The sequence below is a fragment of the Plecotus auritus genome, assembly GCF_963455305.1.
Source record: "Plecotus auritus genome assembly, chromosome: 11".
NCBI lineage: Eukaryota > Metazoa > Chordata > Mammalia > Chiroptera > Vespertilionidae > Plecotus > Plecotus auritus.
In genome coordinates this window covers 47567810-47587292 of record NC_137777.1, presented here as the reverse complement: position 1 = coordinate 47587292, position 19483 = coordinate 47567810, and the positions used below count along the sequence as shown (strand labels likewise).

Genomic DNA, 19483 nt, shown 5'->3' with positions numbered 1-19483 from the left:
GTCAAACTAGCAGCAAATGCAGTGACCACAATCTGTGGACTAGAGACCAAGGAAGTTTCTTAGTGACCGGGGCTCACAGTCCTCTTCTAAACTGACACCCTCAGGGGTTCCAGCATCTCTTATAAGAAAGGGAGTTTTTAAACAGAAAACAGAACTTTGGGAACCAAGGGACCGAGTAAGCCAGACACTGCTAAATCAAGGCAAAGTGATGGATGCAAATGAGTCCACTCGTTAAATTGGCCAGAGAAAAAGTTTTCCATCTGAGAGAACTTTAAAAAAGATAAAATCTTATTATTAAAACCTTGCATGTGATTTTGGCCCTACTAAAGTCATTACTTAATAGTCCAGATTATATTGTACTGCTCCGATTTCAGGGGGAGCATTTACTTTAGTGATATTGGGATTAACTCACAAAAGTCTATAATCTTTTCAAATACACCATAAACTTGGAAAAATATAATTGATTTTAAGGCATTATACCAGGCATTACAAGTGTTTTTTGTTCATTCACTATTTCTTCAAACAATCCTAGCCTGGCTTATTAATGCTCTACAGTGGACCTTACAAAGCCCTTGATTGCCTTCCTGTATGAATGTATAATTGTGATTATTTTCCAAGAACTCAGAAAAGAACCTTATCACACTGCCTCCCTGAATAGATGAGGAAAATCAGGTCCAGAGATTTAAGGCAACTTCCCCCAGTATCAGCATCAGCATTAGAACAGGTTTCCCTCTGCATTTTGCATCCCACTGTGATCTTCTTTTCTATCATACTGAAGCTACGTAAAGAAGTCCACAACAAGAAACAAAAATGACCCAAGGGTTCATTCTTCATTTTATTTGTATGTCCCACGATAACTCATTCCAAATACTGAATTCAAAAGAAAAACTGTTCTCAGTATTAGCACTAATTTATAGTAACAATCATTTCTTTTGAACTATCTTATTTGACCCTTCATTTTAAATTGCAAATTAAAGTATATATTTACATGTTTATATACAAATAACTTCAAAAACAAATTCCAGTCTTGGTCCAAGAATTTCCAAGAAGTGGTATAGTACTATGCTGCATAAATCCTCTTCAAAGTCACTTAGGAGAGTTCCAAATATTCATTCACAAATGGTCCCTCTCAAGTTTAAAGAACCAAGTACTTCATTTCTGAGTAAATCAGAGGAAATATCACAGAACATGCTTTGTAAAGTACAGCACCACTACTGAAAATGGCTCGGGGTTTTGTAATCCAAGGTTCTGATTTAAAGCAAAAATATGTGGCATAGATGGCAACAGCAAAGAAGTGTCCAATTAAACTTAGAGGATTAGGAGAGAGCCTGTAATAGAAGAAAAACAAAATATAAATATTGGTAAGAACAGAAATCAAATTTACTAGAAAAGTTTCAATTATGTGTATGATCTATAAAGCTAAACATTCTACATTTGAGGACTTTATAATCTTGGGTCTGCCTGCTAAGTTTGATGGCGGGGATGAACTTTTAAAACATCCTCCTATCTAACAAAAGAGTAATGTGCAAATTAGCCATCACTCTGCTATACCCACCAGCCAATAAGGCATGAGTATGCAAATTAACCCAACCAAGATGGCTGCAGCCACGGAAAGAGCAGGAGGGAGGCTTGGGTTTCCCAATGATGAAGGAAGCCAAGCTTTCCGCACAACCTTGGCCAGCCCAGACCTCCGCTTAAGGCTACAAAGTTTCAATTATAGAAGATAAATAAATTCCAACAGAAATGGTTACCACCATGGAGCCAGCAGAAGGCTTGGCTCCGCTCCAGGCTACAAAATTTCAATTGTAGAAGATAAATAAACCCCAGATACCAGGGCCTCCACTTGGGTCGCTGGGGGGCGTGGCCGGTCTGCAAACCACCACAGGCCCCTCGCCCAGGCTGCCCCATCCCCAAAGGAACCCCACCCTGATCCGGGACACCCTTCAGGGCAAATCAGCTGGCCCCCACCCATGCACCAGGCCTCTATCCTATCTAATAAAAGAGTAATATGCAGATTGACCATCACTCCAACACACAAGATGGCTGCCCCCATGTGGACACAAGATGGCCAGCAGGGGAGGGCAGTTGGGAGGGACCAGGCCTGCAAGGGAGGGCAGTTGGGGGTGATCAAGCCTGCAGGGGAGGGCAGGTAGGGGTGACCAGGCCGGCAGAGGAGGGAAGTTGGGGGTGACTGGGCCTGCAGGGAAGGGCAGTTGGGGGGGACCCAGGCCTGCAGTGGAGAGCAGTTGGGGGGGACCAGGCCTGCAAGGGAGGGCAGTTGGGGGCGATCAAGCCTGCAGGGGAGGGCAGTTAGGGGTGACCAGGCCGGCAGAGGAGGGAAGTTGGGGGCAAACAGGCTGGCAGGGGAGCAGTTAGACATCAATCAGGCTGGCAGGCAGAAGTGGTTAGGGGCAATCAGGAAGGCGAGCAGTTGGGAGCCAGCAGTCCTGGATTGTGAGAGGGATGTCCGACTGCCCATTTAGGCCCAATCCCAGTGGGATGGGGCCTAAACGGGCAGTCGGACATCCCTCGAGGGGTCCCAGATTGGAGAGGGTGCAGGCTGGGCTGAGGGACACCCCGCCCCCCGGCCGTGCACGAATTTCGGACCTCTAGTATTTTTATAAGAAACTACTTGGAATATAACCCTGTCAGAGAATTCAGTAACTGCTCTTAGTCTAGTTTACATGAGTCATGTTTTGAGTTTTCTTTCGGTAATCTTGAGTCTGGCCGATGGGAGTCTGACATTCAGATTATAGATGACTGAGAAAAGACAACATCTACACTGTCAAAATTATCACTGAGTTTCTTGAGTCCCTGCACTTGAATGGAATTAATTTTTAAATACAAATTTTTCAGTCATCCATGGCTCCCATAGATCAGATGTGGATTAGCCCACAGGCAAAAAACAAGCTTCTATTTTAATCAAAGGTTTTTAGCCTCATCTACCGACAACTTCTAATCAATGCTGTTTCCCCAAAGTAAAGCAGAGGCATAAATGTTGTCTTTTCTCATTTCTCTAGGAATCCTGATTTGTATACAAATGGATAATAAAATGACAAAATATATAAGAAAGAAAATTTTGCAGTAATTCTTAACAATCCTAAGGAAATCTGGACTATGTTTCTTTTGGGTCAAAACAACTTACACAGAAAGAAGCCCAACAGGACCAGCAACACACTCTCCACCAAGTTTGAAATATAAAAAACAGGCTTTTCTTAGCTGATGTAGGGAATCTAAAATAAAATTTAAAAATTACTCTTAAAGAAATTATTTATACATTTATGTTAGGGTGCTAATGACATATCAGAATAAAAATGTAACAAATATCAAACCTCTATTTTTAAAATCTGATCCTGAAATTTCAACAATCTAAGGTTTCTTTTACATTCCACAATCAACATTATGGATAGTGATATTCTTATAAACTTTTCTGTTAATAAATAACTATACCAAAAATGTAGGTCCCAGAAGTGAGAGTTGTTTAAACTATTTCCTTAATTATGTTATAAATTCATTCAATGATGCAAAATATTCTGTAAACTTTTTGTTATAAAATCACAATTCTGGAAACCAAATACCTTTTCTGAGATGCCCAACCCATACCTTTGAGCAGTAAATTATCAAGTTAAAAAAAATAGCTGTGAATAATAAAAAATAATGCCTTGTATCTGTATAGCTTTTTACACTTTCAAAGTAACTCATTAAATCCTCACAACATAGTATAACCAATCCATAACCTATTTTGATAGTTTAGAATTAATGTTCTTTTCAGGTCTGCCTAAGATTTTTTTCTTAACCAATAAAACAGGATGCAATAGGTAAACTTGTACTCCAATAAGCCCTAGCCAGTTGGGCAGTTGATAGAGTGTCAGCCTGCAGACCAAAAGGGTCCCGGGTTCGATTCCAGTCAAGGGCACATATCCAGTCAAGATGCAGGCTCCTCCCCAGCCCAGGCCCTGGTCAGGGTTTGTGCAGGAGGCAACCAATCGATGTGCTTCTCTCACGTTGATGTTTCTCTCTATCTTTCCCTCTCTCTTCAACTCTCCCTAAAAAAAATCAATGGAATAATATCCTTGGGTGAGGATTAACAAAAAACAAACTTGTACTTTAATAAAGCTCTTTTCTTTCCAAACTTTCATAACTTTATCACAGATTGACAGATTCAAATTCATAATGTAAGAAACGCAACAGCTTAGAAAAGCTCTAAGGAGCTTTGAAAAACAAAACAAAAATTTTTACTTGCCCAACCAGACATTTAACTTCCTTACCAGTTAGCGAGATTTGTTTGGCAAATCACCATCAATGGGTTTTGTTTTTTTCTTTTAGCAAGAATAATGGTTATAGAGGCAACAGAAAGCATTTGTAGTGTCTTATCCTTTGTAATCTGATCACCAAACCACAGATCACTAAAGGCCTTGGCCAGGTTATAGAAACAGTGTTGGGATCTGAAGGAATGGGATTTAAGTTATATTTACTCTTGAAAACCTGAAGGTCTAGTTTTGCTAACTGATTTTTACACTGCTATGGTTGGGAGACGGCACTCTTGCCTTCCCTCCATTTCTAACACTGTTTCTGCTAAGTCATGTTTTCCTTACTATATAGATTGACCACCACCTCTCTATAGGAATACGGAAACAAAAGCAGGGGAAGATTTCAAATAAGCAAAAGGTGGATGCATTCTGCTACTTGTGCATTTAAAAATATTTTTTAAATTAATTTCAGAGAGGAAAGGAGAGGGAGAGAGAGAAAGAGAAACTTCAATGATGAGAATCACTAACTGGCTGACTCCTAACCACCCCCTACTGGGGATCGAACCTACAACCAGGGCATGTGCCCCAACCATGAATAGAACCACGATCTCCTGGTTTATAGGCTGACACTCAATCACTGAGCCACACTGACCAGGCTACTTGTGCATTTGATGACAAAAACAATGTTACCTGGAGCTCACATTCATTTCATAAAATTTTATTTGGGGGAAAAATGGAAACTAGTGTTTGGGAAGAAAAATGAACATCTATATTGCCTTTTAATTCATGACCAAGACTCCATCACAGCCCTAGCCGGTTTGGCTCAGTGGATAGAGCGTCAGCCTGCGAACTGAAAGGTCCCAGGTTCAATTCTGGTGAAGGGCACATGCCCGGGTTGTGGGCTCAATCCCCAGTGGGGAACTTGCAGGAGGCGGCCGATTCATGATTCTCTCTCACCGTGGATGTTTCTATCTCTCTCTCCCTCTTTCTTCCTCTCTGAAATCAATAAAAATATATTAAAAAAAAAAAAAAAGACTCCATCACAATCTTATGCATCTGGTTTGGACCAAGGGAATTAAAAATAACAATACATTATTAGTGTATTGCTTTTAGAGTTGTCTAGGGGGACTATGGCAGCCATGTCTAACAGATACATGATGATGCTCAAGGAAGGAGTTAAAAATGATTACCAACCTGAGAGTCAGCAAACTCAGGAAACATTTCTGTGTCTGGCCTAATTGCTAAATTTTTTTATAATTCAATTCTGTTCCTCTACTAAAAATGTATAATTCAATAATATTTATTTTTTAAAATCTGCACTTACCATCTGTTGCAGAAAATAATTCATAAAGAGACTGAGCAAGGACATTCACAACAAAGGAATGAGACATTTTTCTTGACCAATAGAATGATTTTTTGGCCTAAAAAAGAAAACGATCACTTATTATATGGTAAGGAAGGAATGTTTATAATCCCCACAAATAGGTAATTATCCTGAGGTCCACATAGAAGTAATTATGCCCTGCCAGTTACCAAAAAGTCTTCAGAGCAATGAGTTATGAAGCAAGGAATATCTCTGAAGCTAAATTTACAATCAGTATGAGCAAAGTGGCATGTGCAATCAAGTGTTACCTAATCTTCAAATATAAAAACTGAGAAATTCTCTAAGATTCACAGGTTGCCAGCCAGGTTCTATAAGCCTATACAGGATTGCCTAAGAACCATTAAGCACCAGATCTCCCCATCAAGGCCCCATTCTTCTTAGGCCCCACAAAGAAATCTATTTTGAGACATTTTTTGTCAGAATAATTTAATCTCTTACCTGGAAAATAGCTGCATCATCATAAAGATCAGGGATACCCTTTAGCAATTTCCTCCACAGTTTTATATCTTTAAAAGCAACACTCATTCCTCCTCCAGTAAGAGGATGCCTTATATTATATGCATCTCCCAAAAGAAGAACACCTATAAAGAGGTAATTTAAAGTATAACATCATCTTGGAGCATCACTTGAGACCAAAAAAAAAAAGTATGTTAATTTATAAATGTTATTGATGGGAGTTAGTAAATAATAATGTGAAAATAACGGGTACAAATCATGACTAAATTTTGTTGAGACAAAAATTCAAGAGTTGATTCAATCAATAGCTATTGCATATCTAATATGTGCTAGATACTGGAAATACAGTGAGAAAAAGACTATGAGCTCTGTCCTAATGAAATCCACATGCAAATCTAATATTAAATCAAACAATGTCAAGACATTTATGAGGCCTCTTTCATGAAAAAAAAAAAAAAAATCAAAAGAATCTACAGGTATACATTTATCCAGGCATAAGAAACAAGTCTTCTAACAAGGGGGGGGGTGGGAGAGAGGAACCAAGAGGTCATGGACATTTCACAGCAATATTCACTGCCAGCACACTACAGAGAAATGTCTGTACAATACCAAGGAAAGAGGGTAGGCCTAGGAAGATTATATCCAGCCACATCATAGTTCAAGCTGAAAGGCATCAGGGTAGATATTCTCAAAACCATCAGAAGTTAATTTAGGAGAATAAACCTTGATTGAATCTTATCTGAAAACTAGAGGCCCAGTGCACGAAATTCATGCACTTGTGGGGGCAGGGGGGTCCCTCAGCCCAGCCTGCATCCTCTCCAATCTGGGTCCCCTCAGGGAATGTCCAGCTGCCAGCAGTCAGACATCCCCCTCTCACAATCCAGGACTGCTGGCTCCTAACCACTCACCTGCCTGCCTGCCTGATTGCCCCTAACCACTTCTGCCTGCCAGCCTGATCACCCCCTAACCGCTCCCCTGCCAGCCTGATTAACACCTAACTGCTCCCCAGCCAGCCCAATTGCCCCCAACTGCCTTCCCCTGCTGGCCTGGTCACCCCCAACTGCCCTCCCTTGCCAGCCTGATCGCTCCTAACTGCCTCTGCCTGCCTGATCACCCCTAACTGCCCTCCCCTGCCGGCCTGATCTCGCCCCCAACTGCCCTCCTGCTAGCCAATTTGGTTCTGACTGGTTGGTTTCTATGCCAGTCAGCGTCAAAAGTTTCATCTCCTAGGCAGCCATTGGCTCCTCACAGTTGACCTAGATTTGGTTCTGATTGGTCGGTTTCTATGCCAGTCAGCATCTCTGGGCCTATTAACAGGGCCTGATCAGAAAGGCGGGGCTGATCAGCAGCCCCTGTGGAGGCCTGGAGAGAAATAGAGGCATGGCTGCTGACCAGGCTGGGAGCTAGAGAGGCAAGTGCTGATCAACAGATCAGACCCTGCTTCTCTCTTCAGGCCTCTCTCTGGGCCTGATTCGCAGCCCCCTCAGCAGTCAGTGCTGGGTCACTGTGCCTGCAGCCATAGCAGTCAGCACTGGGTCACCACGACAACCCAGCGCTGACTGCAGGACTGAATTCCGGTTGGTCGAGCCTCCTGGTTGTGGACCCAGGGTTTTTATATATTAGGATTAGGAAGCTCCATAATTTGCCTCTAGATGTACTTCCTGACTGCTGCCCAACTCTGAGATTCCCAGTCCATTGTCAGAATTATGGATAATTGTTTTATTAAATAATAACTAAAGCTATCATAAACTAATTTTGGTATTAGTAATGTGTTAATTCATAGTAACCAATTCTCTGTCCCACATGTTATTCCCAGCAGCATAAATCTAACCATGTATAGTATATGTCACTTGGATTACTGAATATGAATATTTGGAATACCATTTATAAAATAAATCCAATAAAATAATACCTCGTTTGTTTACTGGTGAAGGAGGAAGGAAGCTTGCTGGCATAGACCTCAAACGAGAATTCTGAGTGGCTTCTAAGAATGGTTCTTTCAAGTGATCTGCAATAAATCCCACCCCACCAAATAAACGGTTTATAGCATATCAATTACCAATTACCACATTTTCTTATCAAGTATAAAGAAATACCTACTATATATCTGTTATGGTTGTTACATATATTCCTTGTGGTAAATAAAAAGCTAATTATTAATAAAATTGTTTATTAAGCACTTAGTTATTCATGCTAAGGAATGACTAAGGAATCTAAGAGAAAATTAATGTAAAAAGAAATATAGCTAAATAAATAAAAAACTAGATGAACAGTGAAGCAAATTCATATGACATGAAATAGGGAGAAAACCACCTGCCGCTCCTCTAGATGTTAACTGATAGCTGTCATAATTAACAATTTATTGTCACCACCATATTCTGGTAATATCAGATGAAATATACGAACATTTCACAAACAGCAGAAGGCTATGTATATTAGAAAAAGGGTTTAAATAATTAAGTATAAAGATATTTCAAGAATTCACAGACCTTAAGATTGCTAGCCAGACTACTTTTAAAAATATTAAAATTTTGTCAATATTAATAATTATTCTGAAAACTATGCCTTATTGATATGAAAAGTAAATTGAAACTTTTTTAATGTGGAGATTTTCTTATGTGCTAGTTTAAATAAATAGTTCAGCTCTAGTGTATCTGATTGGCTGGATGCATTTTTCACCTGCCAATCTTATCTCTGGCCTGTTTCATTTATTTTACATTTTTCAGTTTTTGATGATAGCAATTTAATATTTATATTTTATAAAACATAATATAGTACACAAGACTATTTGGAAAAATTAAAAATAGACAAAATCTAAAATTAAAATCACTTAGCTCCAGAGCCCAGACATAAACAAACCTATTATTGGTGTATCTTTCATACATTTGTTCATAAATATGCAGCATCATTTAAAAGGATTATAAAAACAATCTAAAATGAATACTAAAAAAGAACAGTATTGAATGGTATGAAATAAAAAATTAGTTTTCTGTCCAATTCTATTCTCTCATCTTTCTTTGTATATGCAGATTTAGACCATTTCTATTTTTATTCTTTTGATACCTATTTTTATGACTTCAATAATAATTTCATAACTCCATTAGGGATTTATGAAAGGATACACACTATGAAAGAATCTTAGCTCACATATACTAATACCCACCTCTCCTCTAATTTACAAATTTTAGTAAAAACATATTGGCTTTCATTTGCTTAATATTAATAGTTTTTCGTGATAAACAAGTATATTTTATTGATCCAATAACCTTAAATATGTACATTTTAACACCCTATTAGGTAATACATATAAATGTGCATCTCCAGGAATGCTGCCTTTTTTTTCTCTACAAGTTGTGTTAATTTATCCAAGGCCACAGTTGATGGTTTTGCAGACAACTCCAGGTGGTTCCATCATTCATAGTCATCATACATTTGTATAGTTATTGCAGTAAAGTCTCTTGCAGATGGGGCTGCTATTTCATAATTCACATAAATATTCCATTTGGCTAAAAATAGATAAAACTGATAAATTACGTATAATGTATTCTGCAGCTATAATAAAGTGTTTTGTTTATATGTTTATTCTGGAATCTGAAAACCAATAAATATGATAACTTTGTATATTTATTGCCTAGAATTGGAAATATTGACTCCTATGTGACTAAATGGGCCTGTTTTAGACACAGCTTTAGTGAGGACTGGAGATGAAGAGCCTTTTGTGAGATTTGCTTTCACACTTAGATTACAACGAAAGTGAAATCCTATTTCTTACCAGGTAATTGTGGGTAAATTTTTTCAACCATGTATTCTCTTAAATTCCTTGGCAATTCTCCTCGAACATCAACAAGTACTCGAGTTTCATTAGATGAAATCTGGTAGATGAGAACTGGGCTTGGATTAACTAGAAGAAGCTCTGCATGATTTGCTTTAAATTGTGGTGCATTCTAGAAAAAAATAACGTGAAATATTTTAATAATTTTCAAATTTCAAGTTGCTTTTATTTTTTTACAATCACACCCCTACAGTAAGTACCTCCATAAGAAAGCCAACAAAATGAGATGAAATGGAAACTTTATTGGAGATCAGGTTTTTCCTAAACTTGGAAAATAGTCCATCTGCAACAACAGTCAATGGAGCATGGAGTTCCTACAACAAAGATGAAGAACATTCAGCTAAGCAGTTAGAAATACACAGTAAAAGGACCATTCTTTTAAAATGTGCATGAATGGACTTAAATATGTTACCAGATAACATTATAGAGGATATTTGAAGGTAATACTATTGAGGAAGCTGTTATGTGGGCTTAAGTTAATGCATGCCCAATCTTTAGAGACACTTCCTGGAGTCCCTGAGGATCACCTTCCTCCAAAGCTCTACCATCCAAACCACCTGGGATTAAGGTGCACTTTGATAAACAATGAAGAAAACCACAAAGCAAGCATAGCCAATAGAAGACTGAATCCCATTCATTATGAATTCCAAGGACTAGCCCATTTTTTTTTATTCTAGAATTTCATAATTTATATAGTACTTCAATCAGTGACTAGGACTTAGAAGAATTTTGTACACATAGGTCTATATACGATTTATATTACCTGGCAATCGCCCTCCTCAGAGTACAATTTCTGGGAGGGGGTGAGCCTATAGAGCAGCCCAGAAGAATCCACAGATTAGCCTTTTACTAGGCCAACAGGAGCAGATACTGGAAACTATTTTCTTCTGCTATTTCCTTAGATTCTCTTACTTTTGCCTTTCTTACTTAAACAACTGTTTATTTTATCTTAGTCATTTCTTTTATGTTGAATCCTTCCTTCACCTTCCAGTCCCCCTCGGCTTCTCTACTAGTGTATATTTCTCATTCAGATTTTAATACTGTTAATATAGTGGTATTTGTTTGCAAAATTATTTTCTGAGGTGCACTAAAGACAATGTGTTACAATCTTAAATCCATCCCGTTGCACAGGGCTTAGAAAGAACTCAGTCCATTTGTTGAGTAACAATTTGCTGAGCCCACTTTTTTAAAGGAGGAGGAGAAAATGGAAGAGCAAAATCTCTTAGGAGAAGCTAACACCTGATATATCTCACCTTGATGTCTCCAGTTTCTTTATCCCTGTACTGAACTCCAACCACAGCATCATCTTCTTCTAATAACTGGAGCACAACGCCCTCAATAAACTTCGCACTAAAAGATAAATACATTCTATAGTAGCTCACTTGAGCAATTTAAGTAAGGAAGCATAAACTCCTTATACCCATGTAAACTGGACATGCATGTAGGTGCACACACATGTACACAGAAAAAGGTATGGAGTGACAAAAAAGGCAAAAACATCATTAATGATTTTTAGAATTATGTGTGGTTTTTAATATCTAATTTTTAAAAACTGACTCTAAATTACTAATGTAACATTTTTAAAAAGTAACATTAGATTTTTATCTCAATTTATTTACATGCAAATAAACTTAACATATCCCCAACCAATTCATACACAGATGAGAAAACAGAATTGAAGTTTATCCAGCAAATTATTCAGAGTGGTTAATTCTAGTCAGAGGATCATGGATAATTTTTTAAATCTTCTTTATATTTTGGGGTACTTTTCTACAATAAACATATTCTAGTTCCATAGATATTAAATCCTTTCAGTCTTAAAGATAAAATTACTTCAACACTTAAGCTTATGCCAATGACATGAGGTTCTCATATTTTAAAAGTTCCTCAATGTTTAAAGGCTAGAGGCAAATATAAGTTAATAAATAAGAGAAGAAGCCAGTCCTGTCACACTAGGTCCTTCGTAACAATGGAACAGGGACTTTCCCTTGAAGGCCTCTGTCCCGACTTAATAGGAAGTATTATAGTCACAAACCCTAACTCCCAATGGGCACCCATGCACTGACTTCTTACAGTAACTGTATCCTCTAAATTCCAACCACATAACAATCCCACAATTTATTTAGTCAAAGGAAAATTCTCAATAGTTCAATGTCATTCCAAAAAGAATTCTCTATATGATATTCTTAATAAAGGCACTGAAAAGATTTAACACTCTTCTAACTTATGGTTCATTTTAGCGTAAGACCTATGGTCTAGCACACATCTGAACACTTATGAAAATTTATAAAATAGTATTTTTACTTAAATTGTTAATTCTTTAACATTATGTATTTGAAGCCATAGTCTTACTTGGGCTCTGCCATAGCTGCCTTCCGGAGACTCATGATGAATCTCCCATGATGGAAAGCTCTTCCACTCTGCACTTGATTGTCTTCTAGCAGAGGGTAAGGAATCTGAACATCTGATTTGCTTTCCCCATCATGAATTATGTAGCCATGTATAACCTGGGCATCAATATCTTCCACTGTGTCTACAAAACAATTCCGTTAAAAAAAATCAATTTTGTTAATATGCCCAGAGTTATGCTAGGCACAAAGAGGACGTGGGGGCATGGGAAGTCTCTGTCTTCAAAAAGGTAGACATTCATGTAACTATTTCAGAATTTTTAATGCTTCTGTAAGATGATACCCTTAGCAAATTTATAGTATCACAAAAGATTAATATTTATATATAAAACTTACACATTAAAATCCATATGAAAAATATTAAGACCCAATAACAATGGGTAGAAAGTATACAGATGATTCACATTAAACAATATAGAAACATTGAACATATCAGAAAAAGGTTCAAAACCTGATTTACAAAAATAAGTTAAAACAAAATACCAAATCTATCAAAATTGCTGGTAAGATTAGAGAAAATTGATAAATTTATATATTAATGGTCATGGAATAAACTAATAACATTTTAGAAAATAATAAAGCAATATTATGATGAAGTTATCATCTATTGACATAATACTAGTAATCTTAGTCTTGAAAATTCATCTAAGACATTCACCCCGAAAATATAATTTTTACAGTTATATACAATAGGTCCACTACAGTGTTATCTCTAATAAAGAGCCTAAATATTAATTTAAGTTAGAAAGGTAAGGTACATTATGAACTATCAATTAAGAAAATGCTATGCATAGACATACAATTATAATGAAAAAGAATGGTTAACAGTAATAAAAATGTAATTATGTTACGTGAAAAAGTGGACTTTATCAAGTATATTAATATCATCACATAATGTTTAAATACATTAAAATACAATGTTAAGATAAAGTACATTAAAATAATTTTATTTCTGATTAAAGAAAAACTTTTATCACACATCTATGCCAAGATCAAAATAGTTTTTTGATACATTTTTAATTATACTTAAAGTGAGTAGTCAGTCTATCTTTTTTTAATGAAAATAAAATAGAATACCTTTTTACCAGGGATAGGATAGTCTAAAATGAACAGTGTTTCCTTATACCACAGAACTCCTCAAAACCAACATGAACCTACCTTCAAGACCAAGGTCTTTAAGGACACGATAACCACCTGGCTGCAGAAATTCTCCAACTATCCTGTCAGGCTCTTGTAAATCTCTCTCAATTACTGTCACCTTTCTTCCATCTCTAGAGAGCACTGCTGCCAAAGCAGAGCCAAGGACACCAGATCCCACAATGATAACTTCCGGGTCATTTTGAGAAGATATCGATGTAGAGGCAGCTGCTCCTATTAAGGTGGTTTCTGAAATATTGGTTCCTTTTTTGCACTGTTTTTAAAAAAAAGTAAATTATTTCTTTTACTATCCTTAAATCATCATATTGCTACTATACAGACACAGTGGACTTTTGCATCTGGGCAAAGCTACCCCCTAGCCATTACCAAACCAAATGAACCATTATGTCTTTAAACCCTGATCACATATAAAAACCAAAATACTAAAATATTGAAGAAATAAAAATGTATAATAATATCCCAATAAAATTAAGTGTATATTCCTTTTCCAAATATGGTATTTAGAAAATGCTGTGATACAGATATATTTAGAAATTCACACCAGGCGAAATATAAAAAAAAATGTTTATAAGGGACTTCAAAGGCTTATTATAGGGAAAATTCTATTATTTATTACTCAATTCTTCAAACATAGTCTGAGCATCTGCCAAATGCAAATCACATACAACTTCTAGTTTGACTTCATGTTGCAAACTATTCAGCACCTTTTACATATTGCCACTATTCACCTTTATTTTCTCCTTCTATACTGTCATCTGAAAAATCTACCTCAATCTAAAATCACTTCTATGTAACAAATTGTCAGATTTTGCCTACTCATCTACTAATTGAGAATTATTTAACTCTACAAAATTCCAAAGAGAACAAAATAACTCATTGTCCCTTGAAACTTGACCCGTTCACAATTTTAGTCTTTGATATATAAGAACATGTTAATTTACCCCTTCATTTTAACTGATTCTCTAGGAGAGCCTGGTCAGTAATGTCAATCAAGTTGGTCCTCCAATTTACTAATAAGGACAAACATTAAAACTATCACTAATTGAGCTGACAGTAAAAACTTTGAACTTTAAACATATGAAGATGAAAAAGTCCTGTTTTGAGAGATTTATGCCCACTGAGAATAATAGTGACTGTATGGGTTTTTTTTTTTAATATATTTTTTATTGATATTTTACAGAGAGGAAGGGAGAGGGATAGAGAGCTAGAAACATCGATGAGAGAGAAACATCGATCAGCTGCCTCCTGCACACCTCCCACCAGGGATGTGCCCACAACCAAGGTACATGCCCTTGACCGGAATTGAACCCGGGACCCTTCAGTCCGCAGGCCGACGCTCTATCCACTGAGCCAAACCGGTTTCGGCTGTATGGGTTTTTTTGATGAACAATTCAATGTTGTAATAAGTAATTTTTTCTTTTTTTTGGCATATGGACTCATAAATATGACTACATTTCATTTCAGGTAAAAGATTGCAAGGAACCATCTTCCTGGAGTTCTCTGACCTTAAGGATTAAAATAGGACTAATTGTCACTTTGAAGTGTTTTTAGTAAAAGAGACCTCAGACAGAAAGGAAGGAAATAACCCCAAAAATTCTTTAGAACTTTAAATTCTCTATGATAGTAATATTCACCTAACTTTTCTATATTTCCATAATTGACTGAGGCCTTGTCCATTCCATTTTTTATCATTTCTCTTAGGGAAATTAACTTTCTGTCCTTTACCAAGAGAAACCAAAACTGGACTCTTCCCTCAGTACAGCATTTCTTACTGACCACAATAACTGACTATATATAAATTATTGTTATGAGAGCAAGATAAACTCCTTTTGTCATCTTATGCCATTTTTAATTCGTTTTCTTGAGGTTTTCCCTGTTACACACACACACACACACACACACACACAATCCTGGTGGAATAGAACCCTGGAGGAAGTCAGAACCTGGTCAGGAGAAGCAGCACTAAAGGGAACTTAGTACTTTATAAAAAGCAGAGAGCCTGGGGCATTCACAGAATGGAACCAATGTAGACTGCAGCTAACCCAATGCTCCTACCCCAAGATTTGTCTACACAGCATGATATGACTCCATTCCTTCAAGGACCCTGAGGGACGTTATCTCAGACAACAACACCCAAGATTTCAACCTGAGAATCAAAGTTTCCCGCCCCCTCTCCCATTCCTCCAGCCTACACCCACCATCCCACTACTCAAAAGGCTCCTAACAGATGCATCCTACCTTTAGATTAACATTAATAACTACTATTAGACAGTTAGGGACCAAGCATTGAATCATTTAATTCCCTAACTACCAGTAAGGCTGCTGTTGTCCCCATCTAAAAGAAGAGACAACAGTCTTACAGAAACTAAGCCAAAGGTCTCACAGCCACAAGTAGCAGAACAAAACTTCTAAACCAAGTCCCTGTCTTCTGTAGGCTTGCTGACCTGTACTGTGGATGTAAAACTAATGCAGATCCAGAACCCTGACTCTGCGGGCCTCTTACTTACCCTATGTCCACCTCACCTGGTCTACCACTATAGTCTCTGACCTGAAATCCTGGCTTCCATTCCTGTCTCCCTACAATCTAGTCTTCACACAGCAATTGGAATGCTCTTTTTAAAAAGTAAGTCAAATACTGTTACTCCCATGCTTAAAAAAATCCTCCAGTGCTGGTGGGAAGAAGTCCAACACCAATGGCCAATAGGCCTAAGTGTTCTGGCTTAACAACCGCCATCTCCACCACTGTCCTCCTCCGCTGCTTTCGCAAGGATCATAACTTCGCGTGTATTTCAAGCCCAGTCTTTGGTTTGGAAACACGACTGCCCTGTGGACATTGCTCCGTTACTCACCTGATCAGGGCATCACTGCACGGATTTGCTCAAGGCCCAGTGATGTGAAAAGAGGAGGGCATTCTGCCGTGGCTGCAGGATGCTGAGCACTTTTATTCTGCCCAGCCAGCTGTCACTTCTGGACAGTGGAGGACTTAACTGCAGCAGGTGTCCTTCTTCCAGGTACAAATACCATCCTCACCCAAGGATTTAAATAAAATATTCTTTTTTCCATCACAGAAAGTGATTCTGTCCGTCTTCAAAATGAAATTCTAACCTTCCATGTCAAATTGATAATCAAATCTATATTCATAATCAAATCAACATTCATAATAATTTCATTTAGTCTTGGCTCAACAATACTAAATGAAATAAATGTTTTCAAATCATTGCTAAGAGTGCCAAGAACAGTCAAAAGCTTTCTAAAACAAACAAAAGAAAAACAAACAAGTACATGAGAATTAGATACCTGAGTATCTAAGCTGCTATCTTTTGCCCTTTACAGAAAATGGACGTTTGAGTGACCCCAATCCTAATTTTAAAATAGGACACTCATTCATTTGACCACTTTGAATTCAACCTACCTTCCTGGACCCGAGCTGCTCTTTATTTTCGGCCCCAGGCGGGGATTTGGCCCAGAAGAAGCCGATGAAAGGCAGGGCCGCCAGGATGTCCGAGAAGACGGCGAGCTGGGACCCCTTCTGCTGGCGCCGCGGGAGGGCCCCGCTGCGGGAGCGGCAGCGGTAGGACAGCACCAGGCCCAGCGAGAGGAACACCAGCACGCTCAGCAGCAGCTCCTTGTTGGCCACAGTGACGAAGTCCCCGCATTTCTTATAAAAATACGTGAAGGTGGCAAGGCCGAGGAAAGTCCACATGGTTCAAAGGCCCCTTTGGTGGCACCGGTCGATGTTGGGATCCTTTTCTGTCCTTGTAGGATTTTGATGATTCGAGATTCTCCCCAAAATGTGTTCCCAAAAGGAGCACCGGGAACCGGCCCAACTCCAGGTAACCGTCCTCACAGGATCACAATTCAAATCACACTAATTTAGAAAATCCTAGAGAGAGTATAAAAGTATCTGAACGGGGAAGGTGGGACTTAGCAGGATTTCAAAACCGCCTGCTCCAACAGCTCCCGGTTTAGACTCTGCTCTTTGGGGCCATCCATTTATTTTTCTTTCTTTTGCGAGATGGGTTTCCCTGAGGGTTGCTGAGGATGATGGTTTTAATTCTGAGGTTGGCTCATCGTGCTGTAAAATGCTCTCTCAACAGCAGCAGGTGCCCTACGAGAAAAAGATGGAGGAAAAAAACAAATATATTGGCGCCGAGAAAAATGCGGCCTTGCCTCTTCCGCCGGCGATAGCGGGGCGAGCGCGGAGTCGGGGTCCTCGACCCACCGCCCTCCCCCGGGCGACCCCACGGGGTGGTGCCCCGCGCAGCCCACGGCCGAGGGGAACCTGCCGGGCAGGGCTGCCTCCTCCCCCCACAGGTGGACTAGGACTCCAGGCTGCGCCGCCCGGGAAAAGGGGCGCGGCCCCTACCTGGAGACTTTCTCCTCGGCAGCGGCTCCCGATCCACCAGCTTCCTAACCTTCCAGTCCGCCACCTCGTGTCCCCGCGAGTGAATACAGGTCGCCAGACGGCGGCGGCTCCCTACGGCGTCCTCTCCAACATCCCCAGCGCGGCGCTAACGCAGTAACCAAAGTAACCGCCGCGCGCCCTGCGCCTGTCGCCGAGCGGGCGCGCCTGGCGGTCGGAGATCCCGACCCACGCGAGGGACCAGGGGGCGGGGCTCCAGAGAGCGAGCCCGCCCCGCCCAGCGCGCCCTCCGCGAAGGCCCCGCCCACCTCCGCCGCCGACCAATGAGGACGCGCACGCGCGGTAGGCCGAGGTGGCGCTATGCCGCGTTTGGCCAATCGCGGGCGGCGCAGCCCTCGCGGTGACGCCCCGAGAGGCGCTAGGGCGATGTTGCGTGGTGTGGGGTGGGGGCGTGGGTATCGGCTGGCTGTTCCGTGGGCGGTGGGGAAGACCCGGCTGGATCTGGAGGAGCTGGGGCTCGGCCCAGAGTCCCACGTCAGTTTACTCCCCTCAGCCCCAGCCGATGAAGTCCTATCCTGGGGAAAGGTGGAGTCGTTCCGAGGAAATCCCTGCCTGGAGCTCTCCCGCCTAAAGTCTGGATGTTCCCATTCATTCCGTGAGCATTTATTAAGCGCTTACTAACCCGCCGGCCCCCGGGTTTTAGAGACGGATCAGATATAACCTTTTGGTCCTGTGCCACGTGTGTAGGCAGTAACAAGGGCTGGAGGACGTGACTTTCGAGCTGAATACGGAAGAGTGAGTAGGCAGGCATTTGCCTGAAGGAGAGGATTGCCAAGTGTTCCTTTCCTTCACCACAGATTGTCAGCTAAGACTTGTCACTGTGCTCAGACTAAAGATACACTGATGTGCCTAGCCCCAATTCTGTCAACATCAAAGACATGGGGAGGAGGAGGGCATGCGGGCGTTGCGTTTGGGGCAGATTATGTTCAGAGACTGAGATTGTCTTTTCCAGATATTTAACACAGGTTCACTGTGGGAATTATAATAGCAATATTTCACAAGCCAATAGCATATAGGATACTGTCTTTTAAACTGACAACATTACAAACCAATGACAGATTTCACTACCGTACCAGGCAAAGGGGAGATGAGAGTCCAAATTCAGTGAAGTAATAACTTTCTCCAAGTTTGTTCTTGGTAGAGTCAGTTCTTCCTGCCAACTGCCAGCTTAGGTCCCTCGCAGTGCTGGGGCCAATAGCTAGTGGGCGATGGCACCGGGTGGCAGGCAAGGTGGGTTGCTCCTAAGGTTATTCCAGGGACCTGTACATGGTATACACCATTGCCTACAAAGAATAGCCTCACCGAGGCAGGAACATACCCTCTTCCTGATGCAGCTGCTGCACAGTTTATCACCACTGTCACTGCCAACCAAGGGTAGCCTGACCACAACCTGGACCAAGTGTCTCAGATCTCTGGAGAGCTACTTAGCTAGTCCAGCAAAGAGTAGCTTTGTCCAAACCAAACACACTCAGTAAATCCTCATAAGTTCTTGGTATTTCAAGTTTAAATATCTTATCACATTTGGAGTATCTGAGTGGCCCTGTGTAGTCATAAGGGTCCTTACAAGTGAAA

At 40.0% G+C, this 19483-nt stretch overlaps 1 protein-coding gene across 1 annotated transcript; it reads right to left on the bottom strand.

The window, feature by feature from the left end:
* Positions 1–822: 822 nt before the first annotated feature.
* SQLE (squalene epoxidase) lies at positions 823–18487 on the bottom strand. The gene is made up of 12 exons (XM_080646910.1): positions 17855–18487; positions 16901–17596; positions 13489–13741; positions 12275–12455; positions 11176–11272; positions 10123–10236; positions 9863–10034; positions 8003–8098; positions 6073–6215; positions 5575–5671; positions 3146–3233; positions 823–1328 (listed from the first exon to the last, which is right to left on the bottom strand). The coding sequence occupies exons 2-12, from the start codon at positions 17189–17191 to the stop codon at positions 1136–1138; spliced, it is 1725 nt and encodes a 574-aa protein (XP_080503036.1). The 5' UTR covers positions 17192–17596; positions 17855–18487; the 3' UTR covers positions 823–1135.
* Between the last annotated feature and the right edge of the window lie 996 nt (positions 18488–19483).

Coding starts and splice junctions, on each gene's coding strand:
- SQLE (XM_080646910.1), bottom strand. CDS start 17,191: ATGTGGACTTTCCTCGGCCTTGCCACCTTCACGTATTTTTATAAGAAA. Junction 11,273..12,274: donor GCAGCTATGGCAGAGCCCAA/GTAAGACTATGG, acceptor TTTATCTTTTAG/TGCGAAGTTTATTGAGGGCG. Junction 5,672..6,072: donor ATGATGCAGCTATTTTCCAG/GTAAGAGATTAA, acceptor TTTCTTTTTTAG/GCCAAAAAATCATTCTATTG.